The sequence below is a fragment of the Linepithema humile genome, chromosome 2 (assembly GCF_040581485.1).
Source record: "Linepithema humile isolate Giens D197 chromosome 2, Lhum_UNIL_v1.0, whole genome shotgun sequence".
In the NCBI taxonomy this organism is placed as follows: domain Eukaryota; kingdom Metazoa; phylum Arthropoda; class Insecta; order Hymenoptera; family Formicidae; genus Linepithema; species Linepithema humile.
Window position 1 is genome coordinate 34,678,036 of NC_090129.1, and position 21,870 is coordinate 34,699,905.

Sequence of the window (21,870 nt, forward strand, 5' to 3'; positions counted from 1 at the left end):
AGGCAGAGTGTAAAGGGGTGGAAAAGCGGGGGTTGGAGCCTAGTGACCATGCGCTCTGCCGGCGGCGGCTGGGGGCTCCTGAATCTTTTCGAGGATCAAGAAGAGGACGTCGAAGAAGCACGGGAGACGCAGACGGTGGTGAGCAGAGAGAGCGACGGCTGCGGGCCGGCACGAGCGAGGTGAGATGCTGCGCCCTTATCGCCCTTATCGCTCACGATCGTCCGTGCAGTTTCTATCGGGGTGCCCCAACGCTCCTCGCCAGCCGGGACACGGCCTCGACGACTAGCAACGATAGTGGCGATACAGGACCGGAGAACCGCTCGCTCCGGCAAAATCGACCGATATCAGTGAGTATCTTTTATTACAAATGTAATATAAAATGTGCATTGTAAAATGAGCAGCAAGCGAGAATCGCGCAAGTGAGAAGCTCGACGTGTCCAAATCTCTCGTTTCGTAATTGTGCGTCGGAGATATATTGAATATTTTTTGAATTTCGCGATTTTCAACTTTCTTCAATAGTTAAGTATTAGTTAATGACTCGTCCACATTAGCGAAAATTGATGCGCCCACTCGCATTAATTAAAGAGTAAAGAATAGCGAAAAAAAATACAAAAAGATGAAACAGATAAGTTATGCGTATCAATCAATTTTGCGTATATCAACTTTTGGCTTTTAGTCAGCAATTTAGGAATGTAGAATCGCGCGGCGTGTTGAGAAGTTACGATGTCGATAAGAAGAAGGAATGAAATTCACTTATGTTTTTCTTCTATTTATTTTCTACGTGATACAAATCACCCAAACGCAAAATCACGTAGATTTAATCGTGAGAAATATTGTAACTATTTATGGTCCACGCTACGATTTATCGAGTGAAGTATTCTTTCGCTCGATTTGCGTAGCCGACGACGCGCCCTGCCTTGATCATTTAACGCAACGCGACAGCGAACATAAAGTTATTAGCCTCGACTTAAAGACGACGTCGTAGATATAAGAAAATTGAAAACTACTTTTTCAGAGAAGAAACTAATGTGATTTAAGAAGACTTTTTACCTCGACTTTTATAAACATTTCTAGAAGATAATTTTAATCCACTAGATTATTCGAAATAGTGTTTTCAAGCGTCTCGTTGCATAATGTTTAATTTGAAACGATAGTGAGCGCGACATTATTGGGACAAATGTGTGTTAAATGTTAATTAACAATGCATGCTGCGGCATAATTTACGTTTAAATTACTCGAGAAGCAAATTGCAAGGGATTATTGATTAGTTAATATAATCATAATAAATACATTATTTATATTGTTATAAAAGGGTAATCGTAGGCTGCCGCTATAAATAATCAATAAGATAGCCGATAATATTTTGTTGCTCCACCGTAAGTCGAACGGAAAAAATGGATTTTGAATGAATTTCCAATTACCATGCAATCACACACCGGTCATCGATGACCACTACATCAACGTGTCAAGCGTGTCGGCAGCACTATTCACCCGCCGGATTCGTTTGCGAAGTCTTTGGACTCGTTGACACGCCAGCGAGGTGACCGGGATACTTCTGCTATCCCTCAGTCGCGTAATACCGGATTTCCTGATCGCGATCCACGACTATAGAACAAACGCCCTCATTTCCACGTGTCAGCCGCAGTTCCTTGCGCTAATCTTTCTCGGTGAGTTTACGTCAAAAGCACGGTCGGATCGAGAGGGTCTCCCGGGAGATGAGTCGCAGAAGGCACGAATTCTCGCGAGAAAATTGTCAAGAAATTTTTCAAACATCGTCCCTTGATCTTCCCCGTCGTTTCTTCAAAGTGGAACATGTTTTCGCGATACGACATTCGTGTCAACGTTCGAATCATCGTTGATAAAAATGCCGTTTGTCGACGACGAGCGAAACCTCTTATGACTTTATCGCAAAATTTTTGCAAGAATAGCGACTCAGTGTGGGAGGGGATGACTCAAGGATTCACAAGGAACATTATAAGCGCGAGATGAGACAAGACGACTCTCTTCGTCTCACTTCCGCCTTTCGTTGTTGCCCGGCTTCAGAGGCAGAAGTAGGGACGGGGATCGAGGGTTGCAACCTCGTAAGGTTAATAGAGTGATCGGTAACAAGGTTATAAAGCAATCTGCATAACCCTGTCCGGTACTTTACCCGACCTACGGGTTTCATGTTACTACGAGTGGTGTCGTAATTACCAGCTCTAATGCGATTACCGGATCGACAAGACCGGTAACCGAGGAACTCCGAAATCCTTTTTCGGTTTTTAATCACCTCATTTTTTTCCCTTTATAATTATTTTTATTCCTCGTATAAAGCTCAATGAAATCTAAGAAAGATTTTAAAGTTTAAGAAGCTAATGTCCATTGTTTTTGTTCTGAAACGCGGTAAATGATCACTTTGAATCTCTAAGAAGACTCATAATATAAGTAAAAAGTATGGAACAAAATTTTTTTCTACTTTGTTGGAAGACAATTTTCGCGAAGATCACATTTGAAAAATGGAAGAGACTGTCTCTATATTGAGAGTAAATATTCATTTTCTATATTAATAACGTAAGAAAACATATCATGCACACTGGACTATTTGTGATTCACATAACGGACAAAGACCCGTCGAGAAAGAAGCAATAGACAGGATTGCGGCAAATTCATTTACGCACGATCGAAGACGTAATTTTATTTCCAGGATTCTGCATCTAACACACCTCGTCCCGCCTGAAGTCTCGTTTCACGGCTATCCGAGTTTGATTTACATCCGATCTCTTCCTCACTAGTTGCATTTCGACACGCAGTAACACATTGCCTGGACACGAATCGCTTCTGATTTTGCGAGCAACCAGGCGCGAACTAAATTGAAATTTATCTACGGAGCGATATACGAAATTCCTGCAGCACTATTAGAAATCGAGTATGAACGAGTGCGTTTCTTTCGCAATAATATATTACATTCCACATCGTTGAAAAATGTGAAATTACATATCATTATTTGATCACAGTTTTCAATAATCATAATTAATACAATTTTATATCAAGAGTTTTGCGCGGAATTTAATTGGAATTTTTGAACAAAGTCTGAAGAATTTACGACAAAAAATATATTATATAAATTAGATTGATTTTAATTTAATCTTTCAGTTGCAATGTTTATATATATCTCTAATATGGATCTGATAAAATAACTGTATGATAATACTGCAGGACACATTACGATGCGATACGGAGATACATTCCTTACGAAAAGGATCTCGCGTCGGCATTTGAACGTCCTGGATAATACGGCTTCATTGAACGGTTGAAATACGTCGGGCAATCTATCCCAATTTGCTATATTAAACAGTCAGACTATTTCTTTACTAAAAGCTTCCCGAAATAGAGAATATCGATGCTGGAAACGCAATAAAATGTACGCAAAATTTCTACGTATATAATTGCGCTTCTATTTAGAAAATAAATTGTTTAAATCGAGTATGAGTTATTTCAGAATACGCTATTATTTCTAATGTAAAACACAATAAATAACAAGTAGAAATAAATGACAAGTTCTTGGAGAAAATAATGATCTATATGTTATCATAAATTAAAACATTAATAAATGCAATTATGATGCGAACAAGAGGCATATGTTTAATCCTATCACGATGTTGCATATCAATACAGGATCGATGTACGCCTTTCACTCGCATCTTATTTATATCTATTGTATTTTAATTTATATGATAGCATAGATTATTACCTTTCGCCGGATAACTTATCGCATAATAAGATATATATAGAGTGTCGTAAAAATTCTTCTTTACTGCGGAATCTTGAATTTTCAGCATTCTTTTCAAAAAACTTGATTTAATTGCCATTTTTATAACTGCAAAATTTTTTGCAATACGTCGATGATTTAATCTTGGGAACTAAAGCTAAATTAAAATATCTCCAAAATATAATCTCAAGATTAAAATTCTATTATCCGTATTGATTGGCGTTTAAAATTTTATAGTTGCTAAAACCTGAAAATAATCAATATATCGCAGAATTGAAATCAACAGCCATTTCGCTTATTATCTATCAATGATTAAAGAAAGACGTATGATTCTTTTTCTAGAGCACTTTGTATGTAACATCTCAGTCTGTCAACGATCATCTCACAGTGAACTCCTTTGCATGCTGTACATCTTTAATGAACAGATGGTTTCATTGTTCAATAATTCCACGGGCAGTGCGTCGCGAAACAGCCGCCGGAATATGCACAGAGTGTCGTCGCTAAATGCATGATGCAAACGACTTCGTCTAATGTGTCGGAACAAATTCAATTCACTGCAGCATAGTAACAATGTAAATAGACTATAATTAAAACTATTAGCGCCAAAGAATGACGTTCGTAATTAATACGCGAGTGACGGAACGATATTTCGAAGCGTCGTAGCGAAAATTCATCCGTTGTGTTTCATGACGATAGATATTAATATACTCAAGTTAATTTTGTGCAGAAACTTGGCGATATTCCCGAATCGGGACCATAATGCCACGTTCGGACTGACGGGAACGGTGGAACTTCGTAACACAGTGATTTTATGCGGAGATAACGTGATTTCGCGACGAGAACATAATTCGCTTATCATGCAATATCGCGCGACAAAGAGAGAAGCCGCCCGACCGTCTTCGACATAATTGCTCTGGGTTACGATAAAGTGTCGCCGAGATACGATAGAGAGAGATAGAGAGAGGAAAAGAGAAACAATAGGATTATCGTGATCACGCGTGATGTATAAATGTGCGTACAGCATATAGAAAAATGTGATTTGCGCAAGTATTGAAGAGTCAAGTGTTTTTTCGAAAAAAGAAACAAATGGTCAAAATTAAAATTCTGTACGATTAATGAATAATTGTTGCCTAAGCAATTTTTGCATTCAATATTTCAGACGACGGAGTGTCATTTCACACACAGTTAAATGCTTAGAATGACAGAATCTCTTAAATACTTGAAATAATGACATGTTGTGCGTACTTTCAGATATGAAAATAATTTTCTTCAAGAAGAGAAACATTTACAAAGACAAAAAGAGGATGCTGGTTAAATGCGAAAAGATTATGCTTCACATACGGCTACGAACAACAGCAAAGATACCGAAATCTCTATTCAACGGATCGGTCGTTGACCTACTTGTTGAGACCTAAAGCAACAGTTTGCCCTTTAAGCTATCTGCATCCCTCTCCATTTACATCGGCATCTTGTCTTCTCCTTTGAAATCCTCTTACTGATAAAGGACCTCTCCAGGTATTTTCTTATTCGTAATTAATCGTCTATTCTTAGTTACTTTTTTCTCATTAAAATTTTATTATTTAAGAAATGAAAATTGTACACCGTTATTTTATCTGCACGAATAATTCTCGAAACACGTTCTAAAAAAAACGATCAGGAAATTGCTTGAACCAATATTTTCATAGAGACAAAATGTAACAATTTTTACATACACGAGCGTTATTAATTAATGCGTTGAATTTTGACACGATTTTCCACACGTGATAACATCTCTTTCACTAAAGCTGTCAGATGGCAAACGAAACAGTGGTCGAAAAATTTTAATTTCTTATATAATAAAATTCCGAAGAAAGAGTGTAGCAAAGAACTAGCTGAGGAAAGATCAACTCCAAGTTTATCAGAGATATCGGCGTATAATACAATCGAGAAAGATGGTACATTCGGTACAGCGAGACACAGCAACCAGAACTAATTGGTTCTTAAAGTAGAGGAACTAACTCTGGTAGACCGCAAGTTCGTCTATGGAATAGCGAGAGAAACTGCTTTAAGGGAATTGCTTCCCTTTCATTTTGTCGTCACCGTGTTGCCGCTAAGTCTGAACTATATTATACGCGTATGAATAATAATAATTATGAAGATACATAGAGATAATTTTGACACCAAGAATAAATCAACGCACAAAAATATATTTCGATAAAACACAAGAATTTCCGCCGATTATACGAATAATAATAATTACGAGATGTTGAATAATATTTGTAATTATTTAAAGTAACTGCAAATAACTGCAATCGTTCGCGCGGAAGTAAATTCAATTCCAGAACGTGTTACTATTTCCTTTATTATACGAAAAATTCCGGCGAGAGATCGAGATTCGTACGCAGAGACGACGTGACCACGTAGAGTGGTCACGTTTTACAATAAATTCCGCCTGCTGACGGTCAACACGACTTTTCTATTAGCTCAAACGACGAAATTCTGGTCAGTTGATTTCATATATGCGATACGATAGCGTAATCTCGTACACCCACACCAACGACGCACGTACTCGCACGCGAGTCGACATAACGAGGGTTGATGAGTCGGCAGATCTTGCGACCACTTCATCAAGCGCCGCTACCGAGAAGCTGTCAATCGCAAAGCAATCATCCCATCAAACCTTTTCAACGACTATTCGCATGTCAAAGCCTCTTCAGAACATCACGCCCCCCTCCCCTCTCTCGCCCTCCCTCGTATCTCCAGCGCCTATAGTATCGGCATTGCACAAGCCCTTCATCAAATCTCCCAAAATTCAAATCTCGCTGTTGTGATTATGCATGATTACGCAATTATGGATTTATTTCGGATATATTTGCGGGCGTCATTATTAGGAAAAGAAGATTAGAATGTTATATATACTTTCCCCCCCCCCTTTTTTTTAATAAAATTAAATATTAAAGCGAGAAGCAACTGAAAAAGCTATCAGTAGAATTTGACGCGTAAAAAGAGGTTAGAAACTGATTGCTAAAATTGCCGTCGCATTCTTCTATACATCACACTTTGTAAAAGTGAACACCTTCAACGCGCGATTCGCAGGCAAGAGTGAAACGGGGGGATAAATCAAGGAGCGATTATAAGAGAGGAGGATTTCTGAGGGAACGAAGTGCATGAGAGATAATGCAGATCGAACGACATTTCCGCGGGGAATAGCCGCGGCTGTGGAAGCGCGAAACGCGCGTTTAACATCGCTACCGTGCGCAAGTACGAAAGCTCCATACAAACAGAACCGTCTTGCGGTCATTCTTCGTCGTAATTACCAAGAAGATAAAAGAACGAAGGGTTGAGAAGTCGGCTGGGGAGGGAGAGGGGGAGGGGAGGGGAAGGGGGAGGGAACGAAAGGGAGTAGTCAGTCATGACGGAAGGTAGCGGAGCTTATAAGTGGGCACGAGTGGAAGCGGTCTTTTCCAGAGAATAATGCGCGGACCCCAGGGAGCTGGCTTTCAGGAAAATGCTGATTGCTTCCCCGCTCACGGCTCCTTCTTCTTTCGTACCACATTCGCCTGTCCCTGTCCCCTTTCTCCCTCCATCCACGTTATCAATCTTCGACTTCGTCGGCAGCGGATCGTGCGTAACGCCCTGTATGCGTGCGTACGCGTGCGTGTACGGGTCGCCACGCGTTCATCCGTGCCGTCGGCCCTTAAACGCCCCTTATCTTGTGCGGCGCACACAAACCAGCCCCGCTTTCTTCTTTTCATGCGCGCGATCCGTAAGAATTGGACATAGGAACATGCTCGTCGGTCTTATTGCGTGATAATTCCTCCCGTCTTGAATGAGAAATACGATTATCCGCGGACAAGACATCGATCAAATCTATAAAAAAAATACATTGCTTTTTACAACGAAATCTTTGCGATTTAAGGACAAACTCTGCGGTTCTTTAATTAAATTATACGTTTAACTTGAAAAGAGAATCAGACACGAAAGATGTGCCCGATGTAATGCAATCGAAGTGACATTTCAATCCATCTCTCAGAATAGAATTCTTACCGGGCTCTTCTTACAATTAATAAAATAGAGTGAAGTACCGTGAGCGCAGTGAGACAGTGTTGAAAGTCGCAATAGCCTTTGACGCTTGCCTTTTCAGAGAGGGGCGAGTGTGAAAATTAGGTGGGCTAAAAGCCTGAGGTAATCGAGTTATTACGAATAAAAGAGAAGCGGCCATCGCGCGCACGGCAGCGTGGGAGACGGGTATACGGCAGGGTGGTATAGGGGCACTATTAAAAGCCTGTAATTAATGCGGTTAATTGTATTGCACTAAACGAACGTCGAGGCGATAGCGAGTTCTAGCGGGACGAAACGGAAGTCGGCTTTCTCGAAAAAACCTTGGCAATTAAGACTGCTACACTCGATATAATCGCCTTGCAATCTCATACTTAAGAAAAAAAAACTTCGCTAAAAAGATTTTAAGCGGCAAAAATTAAATTCTCAAGAGAAAAGAACGATTTTTTAAAAATTATACTTTATTTATTTGGAAAATGTTCAAATAATTACTTGCTAAATGTTTATAACATTTTTTAGTAAACAATGTTCACACTGTTTCACGATATTCATGATATATTTAGCGCGTTAAATTTTTTTAATAAAACGGAATTTTCTGAAGTATTACACGTATAGTTTATTTTTCTATGTTATGCTCTTAGTTACTTCTAAGATTTTTAACGTCTCGTATAAATATTAATAAATTTTAACAGATCTTCAATCCGATACAATCTGACACATAAGTTAACATGAGAGAATTTGATTTTGTTTGTCACATATTTATTTCTCTTATCTGAAAAGAATATTTATTTTTCTATTAATAAGAATTTTGTATAAAATTCATGAATCCATTGTGAGCGTTTCAAAGCCAATGCTGGAGATAAGTATGCCAAATACGATTCGTGCGAATGAAAAGAAAATTGCGAAAGAGTGGCTCGTAATTTTGACCACTTTCCACAATTGACAGTTTTCAGCGAAGACGATTTTACCGTCTGTTACGGGAAATGCGCTTTTCCTGGTGTTCGGGCTATTTCTATCCTATTCAAGACTTCTTTCAATGGAACCAGTCGATTTGTTACAGAATATTGCTTAGAATTTAAGAAATAATATTTAAAAAATGGATATATGTTATAGTATTATCATAATTGAATAAAATGTTACCGAATTGATGATTATGTGGGGATTTTTATATTCCTCTTATTTTGTATATATATATATGTTCATCCTTATTGTAATGTGTTGCTCTCGCCTTGTTGACGGCTGCGGCCGTTAAGATCGCTGATAATGTTTTCCTTTTAAACGAGCGAAGCGTTTTCGGCGCTTCGTCTATAAAACGGGTGTACTTTTTGGACTGAATTATAACTGTAATTCTTTAAAAGTGTAATCTCTGGCCTGCAATTTATCTCTACAATTCTTAAGTTATTAACTGTTCTTATGTGCGCACGCGAATTAGTAAAAAATATCAACAATCAGTATGCAGATTTAAAAAACATATAAATATAAAAAGCCGTCACAAACTATGCCTATTTGGCCGACGCTTACAACATAACTTCGTATACTATCTGAATCTAATTTACACTTTTAAACTGTTTATTTTTGAAAATTCTAAATCACTGTGTATAAATGTAAATGTGAGTTTAAGTGTATGTGTGTATGTATGATCGCAGTGTGTGAGCTCAGATCCGTGGGTTTGCTAAGCCCAAATGACTGTGCGATTCAGTCATCCTTGCGGGATCAGCGTGTAAGTTCTACTTGTTTAAGTTCTAAATAAGGAGAAAAACGGCAAGTTGTTTTGTACATTTTAAGACACTAATTTGACGTCTTTCGAGATTTCTAGTCTTTGTAATACGCAATTAGTGCTCGCAATGTATTTGGTAAAATACACATCCTCCTTTTCCGACGTATGAAAAGCTCGATAGGTGTGTCGATTTAATTGAAACCTAATGGAAAAGTCTTTAGAAGCGAACGCGATAAAATGTTAACGCAATACGGGATACAATTGTTCATCTTACGTGAAAGGACGTTCCTTCGATTCGCCCGGTAAAATCGTTGCTTTCTCGTAATTTCTATTTGCCAACCTTGATTTCTGCCAAGAATAGATCTCTCATCGGAAATTGATAAAGAAAGGGCGCGGCAAAACATAACTAAACTTTTCTCTCACGTTGTCCATCATTTGTTAATCATGGATGTAGAAGATGATAAAAAATTAATAGAATCGCGATTGTCGGAGCGCAAAAACTGTTAAAAATTAATATACCAAATACTTTTGGTCACAGTTTCGGGCTTTCTTCAGTTTAAATAGAAAGAAAGAAAAAGATTTAAGTTTCACAAAGAATTCTTTATTGAAGAACTTGAAGAAAGCCTGAAATCGCAGCCGAAAACGTATTAATCGGTATATTAATTTATCCTTGCGCTTCCACAATACCACTTCTTATTGCCTTCTATATCGTTGTTTATCTTTAAATAACCGTGATTTACAATGCGTTTTGTTAATGTTACAGAACATCAGCGGAAGGATAAGATTCGAGAATGGGAGGTGGGGAATGGAGCAGTTGGTTGCAACGATGCCGGCAATCTCGGAGGCTCGTTCTCGTCATCGTTGCCATCGCACTGCTGTTGGATAATATGTTGCTAACAACTGTAGGTGAGTGGCCTATTTATTATATTTTATGACATATGTGCGTGCATCAAGATTGAGCGTTTGTGCATAAATTATAGTAGTTTATATCGAAGCGCCAGACAATTAACTACAACATCTATATTGATAAACTTTTGTTTATTTTTACAATTAGTGTACATTACATAATATTGAAACAAACTCTATTGGAAATGTCATAATATTCTCTAAAAATCAAATTGTTAATTTTGCTCAGTCTATAAGACAAATGTTTAAATATTTGAAACAGTTTATTCATAAAATAAAAATAAAGTGGGGACAAACCTTTTATCAATCGCAAATATTTTGAAGCTTAATCTATATTATTACGCGGTTAACTCGGTTTTTTTCCGCTTTTCAATCTTTCCTTTCCATTACTCTTGAATCCTATCGACGACCACCACTCGTCTCGGTCGCGTGAACTTATGTTTAATTCAAAAAACGTTCGTTTATTGTACCAGTTCGAAACGTCGACAAAACGTATGGACTTTTATGTATTGTGCCGCCAATCTAGAAAAGTGGTCATGCATTTATGCAATACCGTGTCGACTGTGATCATCGTGTACATAAACCAACGTCGTCACGTTTATCGAACAAATCGCGAGATTCACTTTCAATCATCGTGAAAATAGCTTTTAATTAATTATATGTTTACGTGTATACATACAATCTTTATATCATTTTTATCGAATTACAAATATAAAAAAAATTTCTTTTATGCTTTTAAATTTCATTCTTTAATAAACTTATCTTTTAAAATCGTCTTTTGAACGTTAGTATTAAGTACCGAAATATAGAAATATATCCTAACGAAGCAAAAAGAAAGGTTTTTGGAGGTGCTGGGATTTGAACCCAGGACTTTCAGCATGCGAAGCAGACACTCTACCACTGAGTTACACCCCCTGTTAATAACTGAGGCTTTAAATATATTCTCAACCCCCTTTCCTCCCTCTGTCTCTCTCTCTCTTTCTCCGAATTAGTTAACTTGAATTATTTTTTACAAATTATCGTGTAAATTAGAAAGGCTAACGCGTTTTTAATTATTATCTTAATAGATGTTCGACAGTTATAATTGAATCATGGATCTAATCCTACTAGAAGTGTTTTGTAAAAAGTATAAATTTCTCACTTTATTAATATTGCAGTATTTCTTTTGCTTTTTATACAAATAATACTTAAATACCGTTGCCTATATATAAATTTTTATAGTTCCAATAATACCGGAATTTCTTTACGACATCAAACATCCTAATGCAACATTAAGTGAACATTTGGAAGGAAGTGCATCTCATCAAACCACCGCCGCCACTACCGTATTGCCAACAACAACGACAACGCCAAAATGTCCTTGTGCTCCGAACACATCGACTGTTTCACAATTGGAATTTCTACATTCTTTTACAACCTCTTCCACGGAGCTGGCAGCAGGTAAAGCGTGTATCGTTGAATTATTATTTATTACAAAGAAATAAATGAAGAAATATCTGTTTGATGAAAACATGGCCAGAATATAGAGATCAACCGAAAACTTACTTTTTTTTATTTTAGAAGTTACTGTAGGCAATCGCACGTCACCGGAAGCAATGGAAAAGGAACAGAGACATCGGGAATTATTAGAAGAGACCGTGGCAGTAGGAATGATGTTTGCTTCTAAGGCTTTTGTCCAATTGTTGGCTAATCCTATAGTTGGACCTTTAACTCACAAGTAAGTGTGCACTTTCTCTTGTAATTCATGTACACATACAATTTTTTATCTTGTACTAATCGAGTATTTTATGAACAAAACATACTAAATAAGTACGTAATAAGATTAATATTTATTATTTGTTTTAGGATCGGATACAGTATACCTATGTTTACTGGATTTATTATAATGTTTCTATCTACGCTAATTTTTGCTTTTGGACGAAGTTACAGCATACTTTTTCTAGCGCGAGCTCTTCAGGGTATCGGTTCATCGTGTTCTAGCGTTTCTGGTGAACAATTATTTATATTAATCTATATTTTAATTTAATTATCCTGTCTTGTTATTATCTATAAAATGGTAATAATAATTCTACATAAGTATCTCGATGATTCAGTGATAGAATGCTTATCTGCTCGGTCCTACCTTTTTAACATTTCTTATTTTCCTTAAAACTCTTATTATACTTCTTTAACTGTAATAAATTTTTTTTTTAATAAGACATAAATTTTATTGCAAATCTATTAAAGGATAAAAAAAAGAATGATATAAAGATATAAAAAAGAATTACAATGCAAAATTATCACGGACTACTATGTTTGCCGTACAGATATCTGCAGATTGTAAAAGTAATAAAAAATTGCAAAAATAATAAAAAGATTGCATCGGCCGGGAATCGAACCCGGGCCGCCCGCGTGGCAGGCGAGCATTCTACCACTGAACCACCGATGCTATTGAGATACGGTTTATTCTACATGGGCAGATAGTACATGGTTGTAACATTATGATATACAGGTATGGGTATGTTGGCCGAAAGATATCAAGATGATAAAGAGCGTGGTAATGCGATGGGTATTGCATTAGGCGGACTAGCTCTTGGTGTCCTTATCGGTCCCCCATTCGGCGGAGTAATGTACGAATTTGTAGGGAAATCTGCCCCATTTTTAGTACTTTCTGCATTAGCCCTTGGTGATGGATGTAAGTGTTAATGCACTCGCAATATGTAATACTAACTATATTAAGTAAATAAAATTTTGATGTTAATTTTTAATTTAACGTAAAATTCGTATATTTATAATACTGTGTTTCGCTCTTATTTTGTTAATTAATAATAAAGATTTATCGTAGTTTAATTTGTATTTTATAATACACAACGTAATAATTTCTTATAAAATCTTTAAGTATTGCAGCTTCTAATGCTTCAACCATCGGTCGTATATACGGAAGCGGAACCACCGTCATTAAAGTCTCTCATCACCGATCCTTATATCATTTTAGCGGCTGGTAAGAGAAAAATTATGAAATGTAAAATATGACCAAATAATAATTTTATTCTTTAAGTAAAAAGTAAAAGCATCAGGCAATTATTAACATTTCAGGTGCAATAACATTCGCGAATATGGGTATTGCTATGTTAGAGCCGAGTTTACCGATTTGGATGATGGATACGATGGGCGCGAGTCGCTGGAAACAAGGCGCTACATTTTTACCAGCAAGCATTAGTTACTTGATTGGAACAAATCTTTTCGGACCACTCGGACATAAAATGGGCAGGTTGGTTTGTGATCAGACAATAAAGCAAATTGCCAAATTGTTATTAAAGTATTTTCATCAAAATATTCTAAAAATATTTTAATTAGTTCCTTGGGGAAATCATAAAAAATTAGACAACATCTTGCCCGGATAGCTCAGTCGGTAGAGCATCAGACTTTTAATCTGAGGGTCCAGGGTTCAAGTCCCTGTTCGGGCGGAAATTATTTTTTTGACACCGATAATGTTTAATATTATGATATACGCATGTTTCAGGTGGTTAGCTTCCTTGATTGGACTTGTAGTTATTGGTATCTGCTTGATGTGTGTAAGTATTATCTTATTGACAAAGTAAAATAAACTTTATATCACTTGTGTATATTTTGTGAGGTATATTTAAAAAATTTTATAAAGAATTCACCGAAATTATCGGTTAACATGCCAATAAATGTCTAAATCTAAATATATAATTGTAATTGTTTAAAATATAATTTATAGAGATTTTCAATGATGAATAACAACTCTAATTGAGTTACACTCCGAATTAAAATGTTTCAATCTTACATCGTTTCGCAGATTCCGCTAGCGAAGAGTATCGACCACTTGATTGTACCGAATGCAGGTTTAGGATTTGCCATTGGCATGGTGGATAGCTCAATGATGCCCGAGTTAGGATATCTGGTCGATATAAGGCATAGCGCTGTTTATGGAAGCGTTTATGCCATCGGCGACGTAGCGTTTTGTTTAGGCTTTGCTATAGGTATGTGCGCATGGAGTCAATATTCCGTTTTTTATTTTCTTTCACTTACTTGATAAACGCATACTAGCAAAATATCTAATAATTTTAATTCTTAATTCTTTGAAAGCTGCTAACATATTCTGATAGCATTATTTTAAGCAATTTCTTTAGATATCATAATTATTCAACAGGATTAGTACTCTTTTTTTCTGATACGAAATAATTCTTTTAATCTTGTTCTAGCATAGATTACAAAAATGTGTTTTCGCTAATACTTAAAAGTTAAAATAATTAAAAAAAATACGATACAAAAATAATATCTTTGCATCGGCCGGGAATCGAACCCGGGCCGCCCGCGTGGCAGGCGAGCATTCTACCACTGAACCACCGATGCTTATGCGAAATCCTTGAGTTTTCAAATAATTCAAGCTACAATAATCCTTATTAGAAATATTACATAGTATAATAAAATATAAAATTAAAAAAATTAATTAATTAAAAAAAAATTTACATAACATTTAAAATAAAAGCAAATAATTATACATTAAAACCAACTTATTTTTTATTTTATGAACAGTGTTTATAATTAAAAATAATCGCTCATTTACTTTTGTTATGGAAACAATATATAAACAAATTTTTTATACTTAAAAAAATATATAATTGTATAAAATATAAATGAACATGTCATAATTACTGTATTTATATTCTGAATTATCTAAAAACTCTCTGGCTATTTAAAAAAAATTACTTAAAAATAACATATGCAACATTAACTCGTTCAGCAAAAGATTGCTTTTTTTCGTAGGTCCTGCATTGAGTGGAACTTTGGTCAACAGCATTGGTTTCGAATGGATGCTTTTTGGTATTGCTCTGTTAAATTTTATTTACGCACCTCTTATGTATTTCTTAAGAGCACCACCGACGAAAGAGGAGCAAAAGGTAATATTATTAAAAAATTTGCCTTGACTTTGTTATTAATTTGCTAGAATTTGTTATTAATTTTAAATTGTGTCAAATTATAGTCGCTAATAATTGGTGAAAAATCATCTGTGCGTTATGTCACCTACCAGAATGAAGAAGAGGACCAATAAAACGGTGATTCTAAAATTTTCAATTTTTAATCGATTACTTCATTCTTTATTTTATTTACTTACGAAATGTCTCTTGTTTCTTCTTTTTTTTTGTAACATATTATAAAAAGAAGTTATTTTATATTGTTATACTGTTTATTTATATCTTTGATTCTTTGATATCTTTGATGTATTTAATTTTTAATTAGATTTTGATTAAATAATGATTAATTGAGAGATAATTTATTCTTCGTTTTTGTCATCATACTTCTTTACTTAATATCGAAATATTTATACTTGTTTTTATAAATAATAGGAGGCCACAAACATCGACAATAAGCACAATTGTTGACATGCACTTGATAACATTTGAGGAACTAATGTAAATGTAGAAATATAACCGATAAAGCTTTCTTTATAGACTGTCGATACTTTTGGAGAGAGACAAACGATCTCACTTACAAGATAGATTCGGCGAAGTTGCACAACAATAAATACACATTTGATATTTATAAAAAATAATATATTCCATAAATAGATTGCGCTGTGTGAACATCCGAGAATTTAAGAAACCTCGCGTTTTCGAATACTTCCGGATAAGACTAGCCGTAATGAAGGCGAAAATAAAGTTCAGAACTTGTGTAGAATTGTATTTCTGTGTATTCTGCATCATCGATACTCATCTCGATACGAGATCGACTAAAAGCGTATTGTGTATGTAATAGATAAATAACGATAGATTAAAGCCTGAAGTAATGCAAAAATTAGGAAAAAGCAAAAAAAAAAAGCAAAAATCTCGTTATATCGTAGCGTGCGATAGCAAGAGATATGTTTGTTAGACGTGTTTCAAAATATATAATAAGAAAGGAAACAGACGCGATGCAAAGTTATTCCTAAATGTAAAGGCTTAGAATTCAGAAAATATGTAATATTAACTGTAGAATTAAGTGCATGAGAAAGAAATGCCGAAAGCACAATTCTACGCGCGAAGTTACAGAATCACACAAAGAATATGTAACATAAGTGTAATTTACGATTGGAAATACGGAGTGTGTTGATATAAATGAAAGAAACATAACAAGAGAGCTACGACGATTGATATCGTGTGATCGGTATCTCGGATGAAAAGTGCCCGGCGTGTCCTTCATGATGACAAATTCTTGTAAAATTTATTCTCGCATCGGGAAGAACCGCCCGATTTGGTTTCTTTGAATGGCTGCAGAGAAACCGGCAGAAGACACGGTCGGGTATTTTAAGAAGTTCTTCACATTACGACCGCGATTAAATCGAAACGTACCTTCGTCGCGAAAGCAACGCGATAATTCACGCGAAGTATACCCGGGCGTATACGATTTACCGATTCACTCGCTCATTTTGTCATCGTAGGTGAGATAAGAGGAAGGAAACTACGAGAGGTAGATAGCGTTCGAGCTTATGCTTGTCGCAAATCTTGGTCGTCTCTCGGTAAATTCTTCAAAATTAATTTCCGTTCTTTCCCCATTTTCAATGCATGCTGGGAAGAATGTATAGAGGACGTCGCGAGATTTGTCGCAATAGAAAATAGTATTTAAACTTATAAAAGAGAAATCCAGAGAGAGAGAGAGAGAGAGAGGGAGGGAGAGAAAGGAAGCGAGAGTGAGAGAGAAAGAAAATAGAGTAAAATAGAATAGAGTAGAGACGAGGTGAGAAGCGTTTGCAGGATTTGCGAATTACACGATAACTCTATGAGGATTCGCCGCGGGAAACTCTAGCTGTGACGATTTATTTGTTATTCGCGATCGGAGAGATGGTATTCGAGAGATCTGCCGAATATATATGGGCCTCGTGAAAGTAAGGCATTTGTAGAAGCAATATAGAAAGTAGCGTAAACGCGTTATTCGTGTTAAAAAAAAATATATATATATATATCCATATGCAAAAAGTCTATACGTGTCACTCTATATATGTGGTGTATCTTCGTGTAAATGTTGTACTTGAAAAAAATTGTCGTGTATTTATTGTATATCGACATCTATCCGTTGCTATTCGATCAAGTATATCTTGTGACAAACACGAGTAAAGTTACATTACTTGTTGAGATCCTAAGCTACTAGATTCGCGAAATCTTTGCTGAGACAGTAAATACCAGTTGTCGATGTAGTTGTACGTAAGAAGTGATTAGATCGTAGCGCGTTTGCTTATTACCTGGAGTATCGTTATTATCGCTGATTGCCAGCACGATGCTGAAGAGTAATCGAAGCTGGCGTATCGTATAAGAGCAAGAGAAGAGAGCCTAGAGATACAGTTACAAGTTAGAGTCTTCATTAACGCCGTGACGACGTATTTTCTCGATGTCTTGTCGAATTTTATCCGTTATCGGACGGCGAACAGAAACAGAGATCCGCGAAAGAGGCAAAATGAGAAGGAGGGGGGGGGGAGGAATCAAACGATTATAATGGCATTAGACTACAGCTTTCCACTGCGGATTCCGAAACATACAAGGTGCGTTTTTGCGCACCTACTCCCGGTACGAAGCGCGAGTCAATTCGATTCGCGAATTCTTTGCCGAACGCTTGCCTCGTCGATTTACGTAACTTAAAAAAAAAAAAAATGTCTATCTTGTCGATGATGATCTGTAAGGAACAAGAAAACGGAAAACTACAGAAGATGGGCAATAAAATAGGGAAAAGTAGAAATAATGTAGAAAATATGCGAGTCGAAATTGTGACGATTTTTCGAGCCGTGCGCATGCAAATTTTGATTGATATTAATTTTCTAGTTTAGTTCAATTTTTTATTTTATTCTCGTACCTGTCGATATTGCGAATCCTTCGTTCGGCTGTAATATATTACGGCGCCTTTAATTATCACGATTATTCTTATCTTATAGTAATAATGAGACGAGCAATAGTATTCTCCGCTATTGTGATTCAATGTTATTGTGTGGTCTTGAGCTACTGTACTATATCGCATAACTATATCACACAATATATTTGAGCAGTTGTTCCCTTACCTGTAAATATAATGAAACTAACGTTGAACGTTGTCGCCGCTGAGATACCTTAAAGAATGTTGCATCACCGATTTCTAGAAGATTCGGTGGATTTACTCCTATTTTGGATTCACTCACTTGCATATATATGTATGTATATGCATCTATATGTATCTATGTATGCGTGTATCGTATGTGTGAACATTCGACTATACTTGTTTAAATAATTAAACTTATTAGATGGATGAAGATTATTTGCCCACACACATCGTCAAAATTACCATGTGACAAGCTTATTTAGAAAAAAAATTAAACTAAAACAAAAGAATCAAATTTTATTAGAAAGTTTAACTAAATATGTGTTTCGTTTCTTTCTTAAAATTTGCGGGAAGATAAATCTACATATCTATGCTACGATTATTACCATCGTACCACCGTTAACTAATTTTTGCATTACAATTGCGGGTAATTGCACATGTTATACGAATTAACACGCAATTGATAAAGCGATAACTTTGCTATTACAGAGACTTTTCTTGTTATTAGAGAAATTTCTCGCTTTCCTAAATTTTCAGGAAAATCAATTGTTCAATACCTCAGTTTAAGAGATCAAATAATTTAACAATATAAAATTATATCGACCCAACAATTGCAGCATGCAAAATTGTTGTTGAAAACAATGTTATGTAATACAAGTGCTGCGATAAGCCCGTAATTTTAATGAAAGAAATCAACTTCGACAATTGACAATGAATTAATCTCTCAATAGTATTCACGAATTCTCCAACTTCAAAGAAAAATAGTATTCTTTTAAAAATTATACTCATCGAGAAAATATTGACAGTTGTTTCCGAGCGGTAGAAGTATGCGCCACTGCGATTATTTGTGTTTCTCGTGTAATTACTCAGTCCATATTGACTCAGTTGGCGACGGCTGAGACTTCTTGTACGAATTGCAAATGCAATCAACGTGACGTGTATTAATCGAAATGAATCGTAAGGAGAAAATCCGCAAAACGTATGTGCTGTGCGTACTACGCTTCGTTGATCAAGCGACAGGTGCTCCCGGCGCAACTACAAAATAACGTATACGATACCAGTCGCACACAATCTGTTACTTAACAAATGAATCGTGACCGAATTATTAGCCGCTGCTTTGCCATCGTAAAATCTCTTATACGCGAAAAGATTTTGCAAAAAATGGGTGAATTATAAAGAGTTGATAGAGATATTTCATCATAAAATCATTTTTCATAAAGTAAAGTTGGCTTTAAAGTCGCGTAACTTGGACAAAAAAAATACAGCAAAAAATGCGTTCCATAGGTAAAATGTTATAGTTTTCGACTTGTCATTAAATTATTAAGAAAAATGTTTTTACGGAGTTGTAGAGTGTAAAAAGTACGTGTTCTTTTATCAAGTTTAGAAGTGTAAAAATAAAAAATTTTTAGAAAACGGCTTGAAGCATGTGAAAGTATAAGTTTCAAACTTTAAAATGCTTTTTTAATTTTTGATCTACGATGATTTTTCGCCAAGTTACAGCAATTTGAAAATTGATCAATTTTAAGCAACTGAACGTCTCGACGCGGCAGAGCAGCGCGGCCGACTAATCAGCTGACTGCGCGCCATTGTTACGCATGATACACAGCCGCTCTCGGCCGCACTGCTCTGCCGCGTCGAGACGTTCAGGCGCTTAAAACTGACCAATTTTTAAATCATTGTAACTCGGCGAAAAATCATCATAGACCAAAGATTAAAAAAGTATTTTAAAGCTTGAAATTTGTACTTTCACGTCGTTTTATTCATTAAAAAAATTTTTTAGTTTTATAGTTGTAAGCTGGAAAAAAGAACACAGTACTTTTAATACTCTGTAACTTGATAAAAAAATATCTTTCGCAAAATTTATGACAAATGCCAAAAATTGCAACACTTTACCTACAATAACGCGTTTTTTTAAATTTTACTACGATCCTTTTGTCCGAGTTACGCGACTTTGAAGCCAACCCTACATTTTATGAAAAATAACGTTTACCATCGACAGTAGTATTAGTAGTAAAAAGTGCAGATTTAGCTTCAAATTCATGTAACTTAGCCAAAACAAAATCGTATATAATTTTCGACACCTATCATACATTTTGCGAGAAAAATTTTCCAGTAGTTTGAAAATTGCTCGATTTAAAGCATAAAAAGTGTTTTTTATTTTTTATGGAATAGTGTTTATGTTGCATTTAATTATAGCAAAATTATAGTAGAATTCAATGAAAGACATTTCTGTTGATTTCTTTTAATTCAGCTATTTGTTGCAAGAAAGACGTAACAAATGGCGATGCAAAGTATAAAATTGCGTAAAAACATATGCGTTAAATCCAACTACAAGTATCGTTGTGCGTTATTCGATTGTCATAGTACACAACGATGTTTTTGCGCGTTGAAAGAGATTGTTGAAAGAGACAAATGAGCAAACTAGCGAATCCGTTGGCGGCTGCTATTGTGAACAGACAATAAGCAATGAAAAAGTGCAAAACCTTCCCCGCATTCGAAGGATCGATCGATCGTCATTTCGTTAGAAATGGCAAATGACGCTAGCGAATATCGAATAATAATGATTCATTGTTAAAAAATCGAAACCGATAGGTTCGCGTCTCTTTAACGACTTGAATCTCTTGATTGTAACGACGAATTTCTTTGTTAGGAAGGTATTGGACGACGCTTGTCAATGTATCACCTTTATATTATAGTTTTGGCAATAACCTTTTGCGCGTTTATCGTCACACAGTGTATAAGATACATATTTAATGTCGTATTATCATATCATATCATCATAGATAACTAACAAGCTGGTGTATGGGTCCGATCTTCATGCCTGTGTAGTGATCAAGATGAAAAAGACAAGAAGAGATTTAAAAACAAATTATCTTAGAATGTATTCTTTACTTATTAAGTGTTGTTATGCCCCGTGCGATTAAAATTATCAGGAATTATAATATTCATAATATGGCTAAGAACCTTCTTCGGGCGAAGGGGAGAAACCGCAATTGTTTATATATTTTTATGCGTTTGTGCAACTGACGCCGGCCCCGAGAATCGCCAAACGAATTTCGCTGTAAGATCGTACTTGAATTGTTGAGGCTTGTACGAAATATGTAACGCAATTGCAACTAAGCGACTTCTATATAAGCATTAAAATCACAGAATAAATATGGTGATCACAAAATACATTATTGATGGATTGTACGAATTAATGATAGGATATAGGACTATTCACGACAAGGAGAGAATAGGAAGGAGTAAAAGAGGGAGAGAGAAGGGCAGTAACGAACCACTAAACTATTTAATGTTTGTTCTGTCGTCTATGTGTATAACATTTATGTGTACATGAGAAAAGATATGTCGAATAAATAAGCTGAATGATCTCTAAACTATATTTTCTTCCGATGGTTAGTAATTTTATATGTCT

General features: G+C 35.8%; 1 protein-coding gene and 4 non-coding genes across 10 annotated transcripts; 2 read left to right on the forward strand and 3 right to left on the reverse strand.

Annotated features, from left to right (window-relative positions):
• Window positions 1-71: 71 nt before the first annotated feature.
• On the forward strand, window positions 72-21,832 carry Vmat (Vesicular monoamine transporter). Of its 6 annotated transcripts, none has more exons than XM_067349086.1 (13): window positions 75-347; window positions 10,267-10,409; window positions 11,631-11,849; window positions 11,970-12,126; window positions 12,255-12,397; window positions 12,901-13,083; window positions 13,288-13,389; window positions 13,485-13,659; window positions 13,912-13,963; window positions 14,212-14,395; window positions 15,183-15,316; window positions 15,400-15,472; window positions 15,764-21,832. In XM_067349086.1, the coding sequence occupies exons 2-12, from the start codon at window positions 10,295-10,297 to the stop codon at window positions 15,466-15,468; spliced, it is 1,533 nt and encodes a 510-aa protein (XP_067205187.1). In that variant the 5' UTR covers window positions 75-347; window positions 10,267-10,294; the 3' UTR covers window positions 15,469-15,472; window positions 15,764-21,832. The 6 variants fall into 6 exon arrangements, with proteins under 6 accessions (XP_067205188.1, XP_067205187.1, XP_012220540.1 ...); XM_012365118.2 differs by lacking the exon at window positions 75-347 and adding exons at window positions 4,579-4,759; window positions 5,000-5,263 and having other exon boundaries at window positions 15,400-21,832; XM_067349087.1 differs by having other exon boundaries at window positions 72-347; window positions 11,973-12,126; window positions 15,400-21,832.
• On the reverse strand, window positions 11,253-11,324 carry TRNAA-CGC (transfer RNA alanine (anticodon CGC)). Its single transcript has one exon. It is a non-coding gene; the product is annotated as a tRNA-Ala (tRNA).
• TRNAG-GCC (transfer RNA glycine (anticodon GCC)) lies at window positions 12,767-12,837 on the reverse strand. Its single transcript has one exon. It is a non-coding gene; the product is annotated as a tRNA-Gly (tRNA).
• On the forward strand, window positions 13,783-13,855 carry TRNAK-UUU (transfer RNA lysine (anticodon UUU)). Its single transcript has one exon. It is a non-coding gene; the product is annotated as a tRNA-Lys (tRNA).
• On the reverse strand, window positions 14,698-14,768 carry TRNAG-GCC (transfer RNA glycine (anticodon GCC)). Its single transcript has one exon. It is a non-coding gene; the product is annotated as a tRNA-Gly (tRNA).
• Window positions 21,833-21,870: the final 38 nt, after the last annotated feature.

Coding starts and splice junctions, on each gene's coding strand:
- Vmat (XM_012365117.2), top strand. CDS start 10,295: ATGGGAGGTGGGGAATGGAGCAGTTGGTTGCAACGATGCCGGCAATCT. Junction 12,127..12,254: donor GTTGGACCTTTAACTCACAA/GTAAGTGTGCAC, acceptor TATTTGTTTTAG/GATCGGATACAGTATACCTA. Junction 13,660..13,911: donor CTCGGACATAAAATGGGCAG/GTTGGTTTGTGA, acceptor CGCATGTTTCAG/GTGGTTAGCTTCCTTGATTG.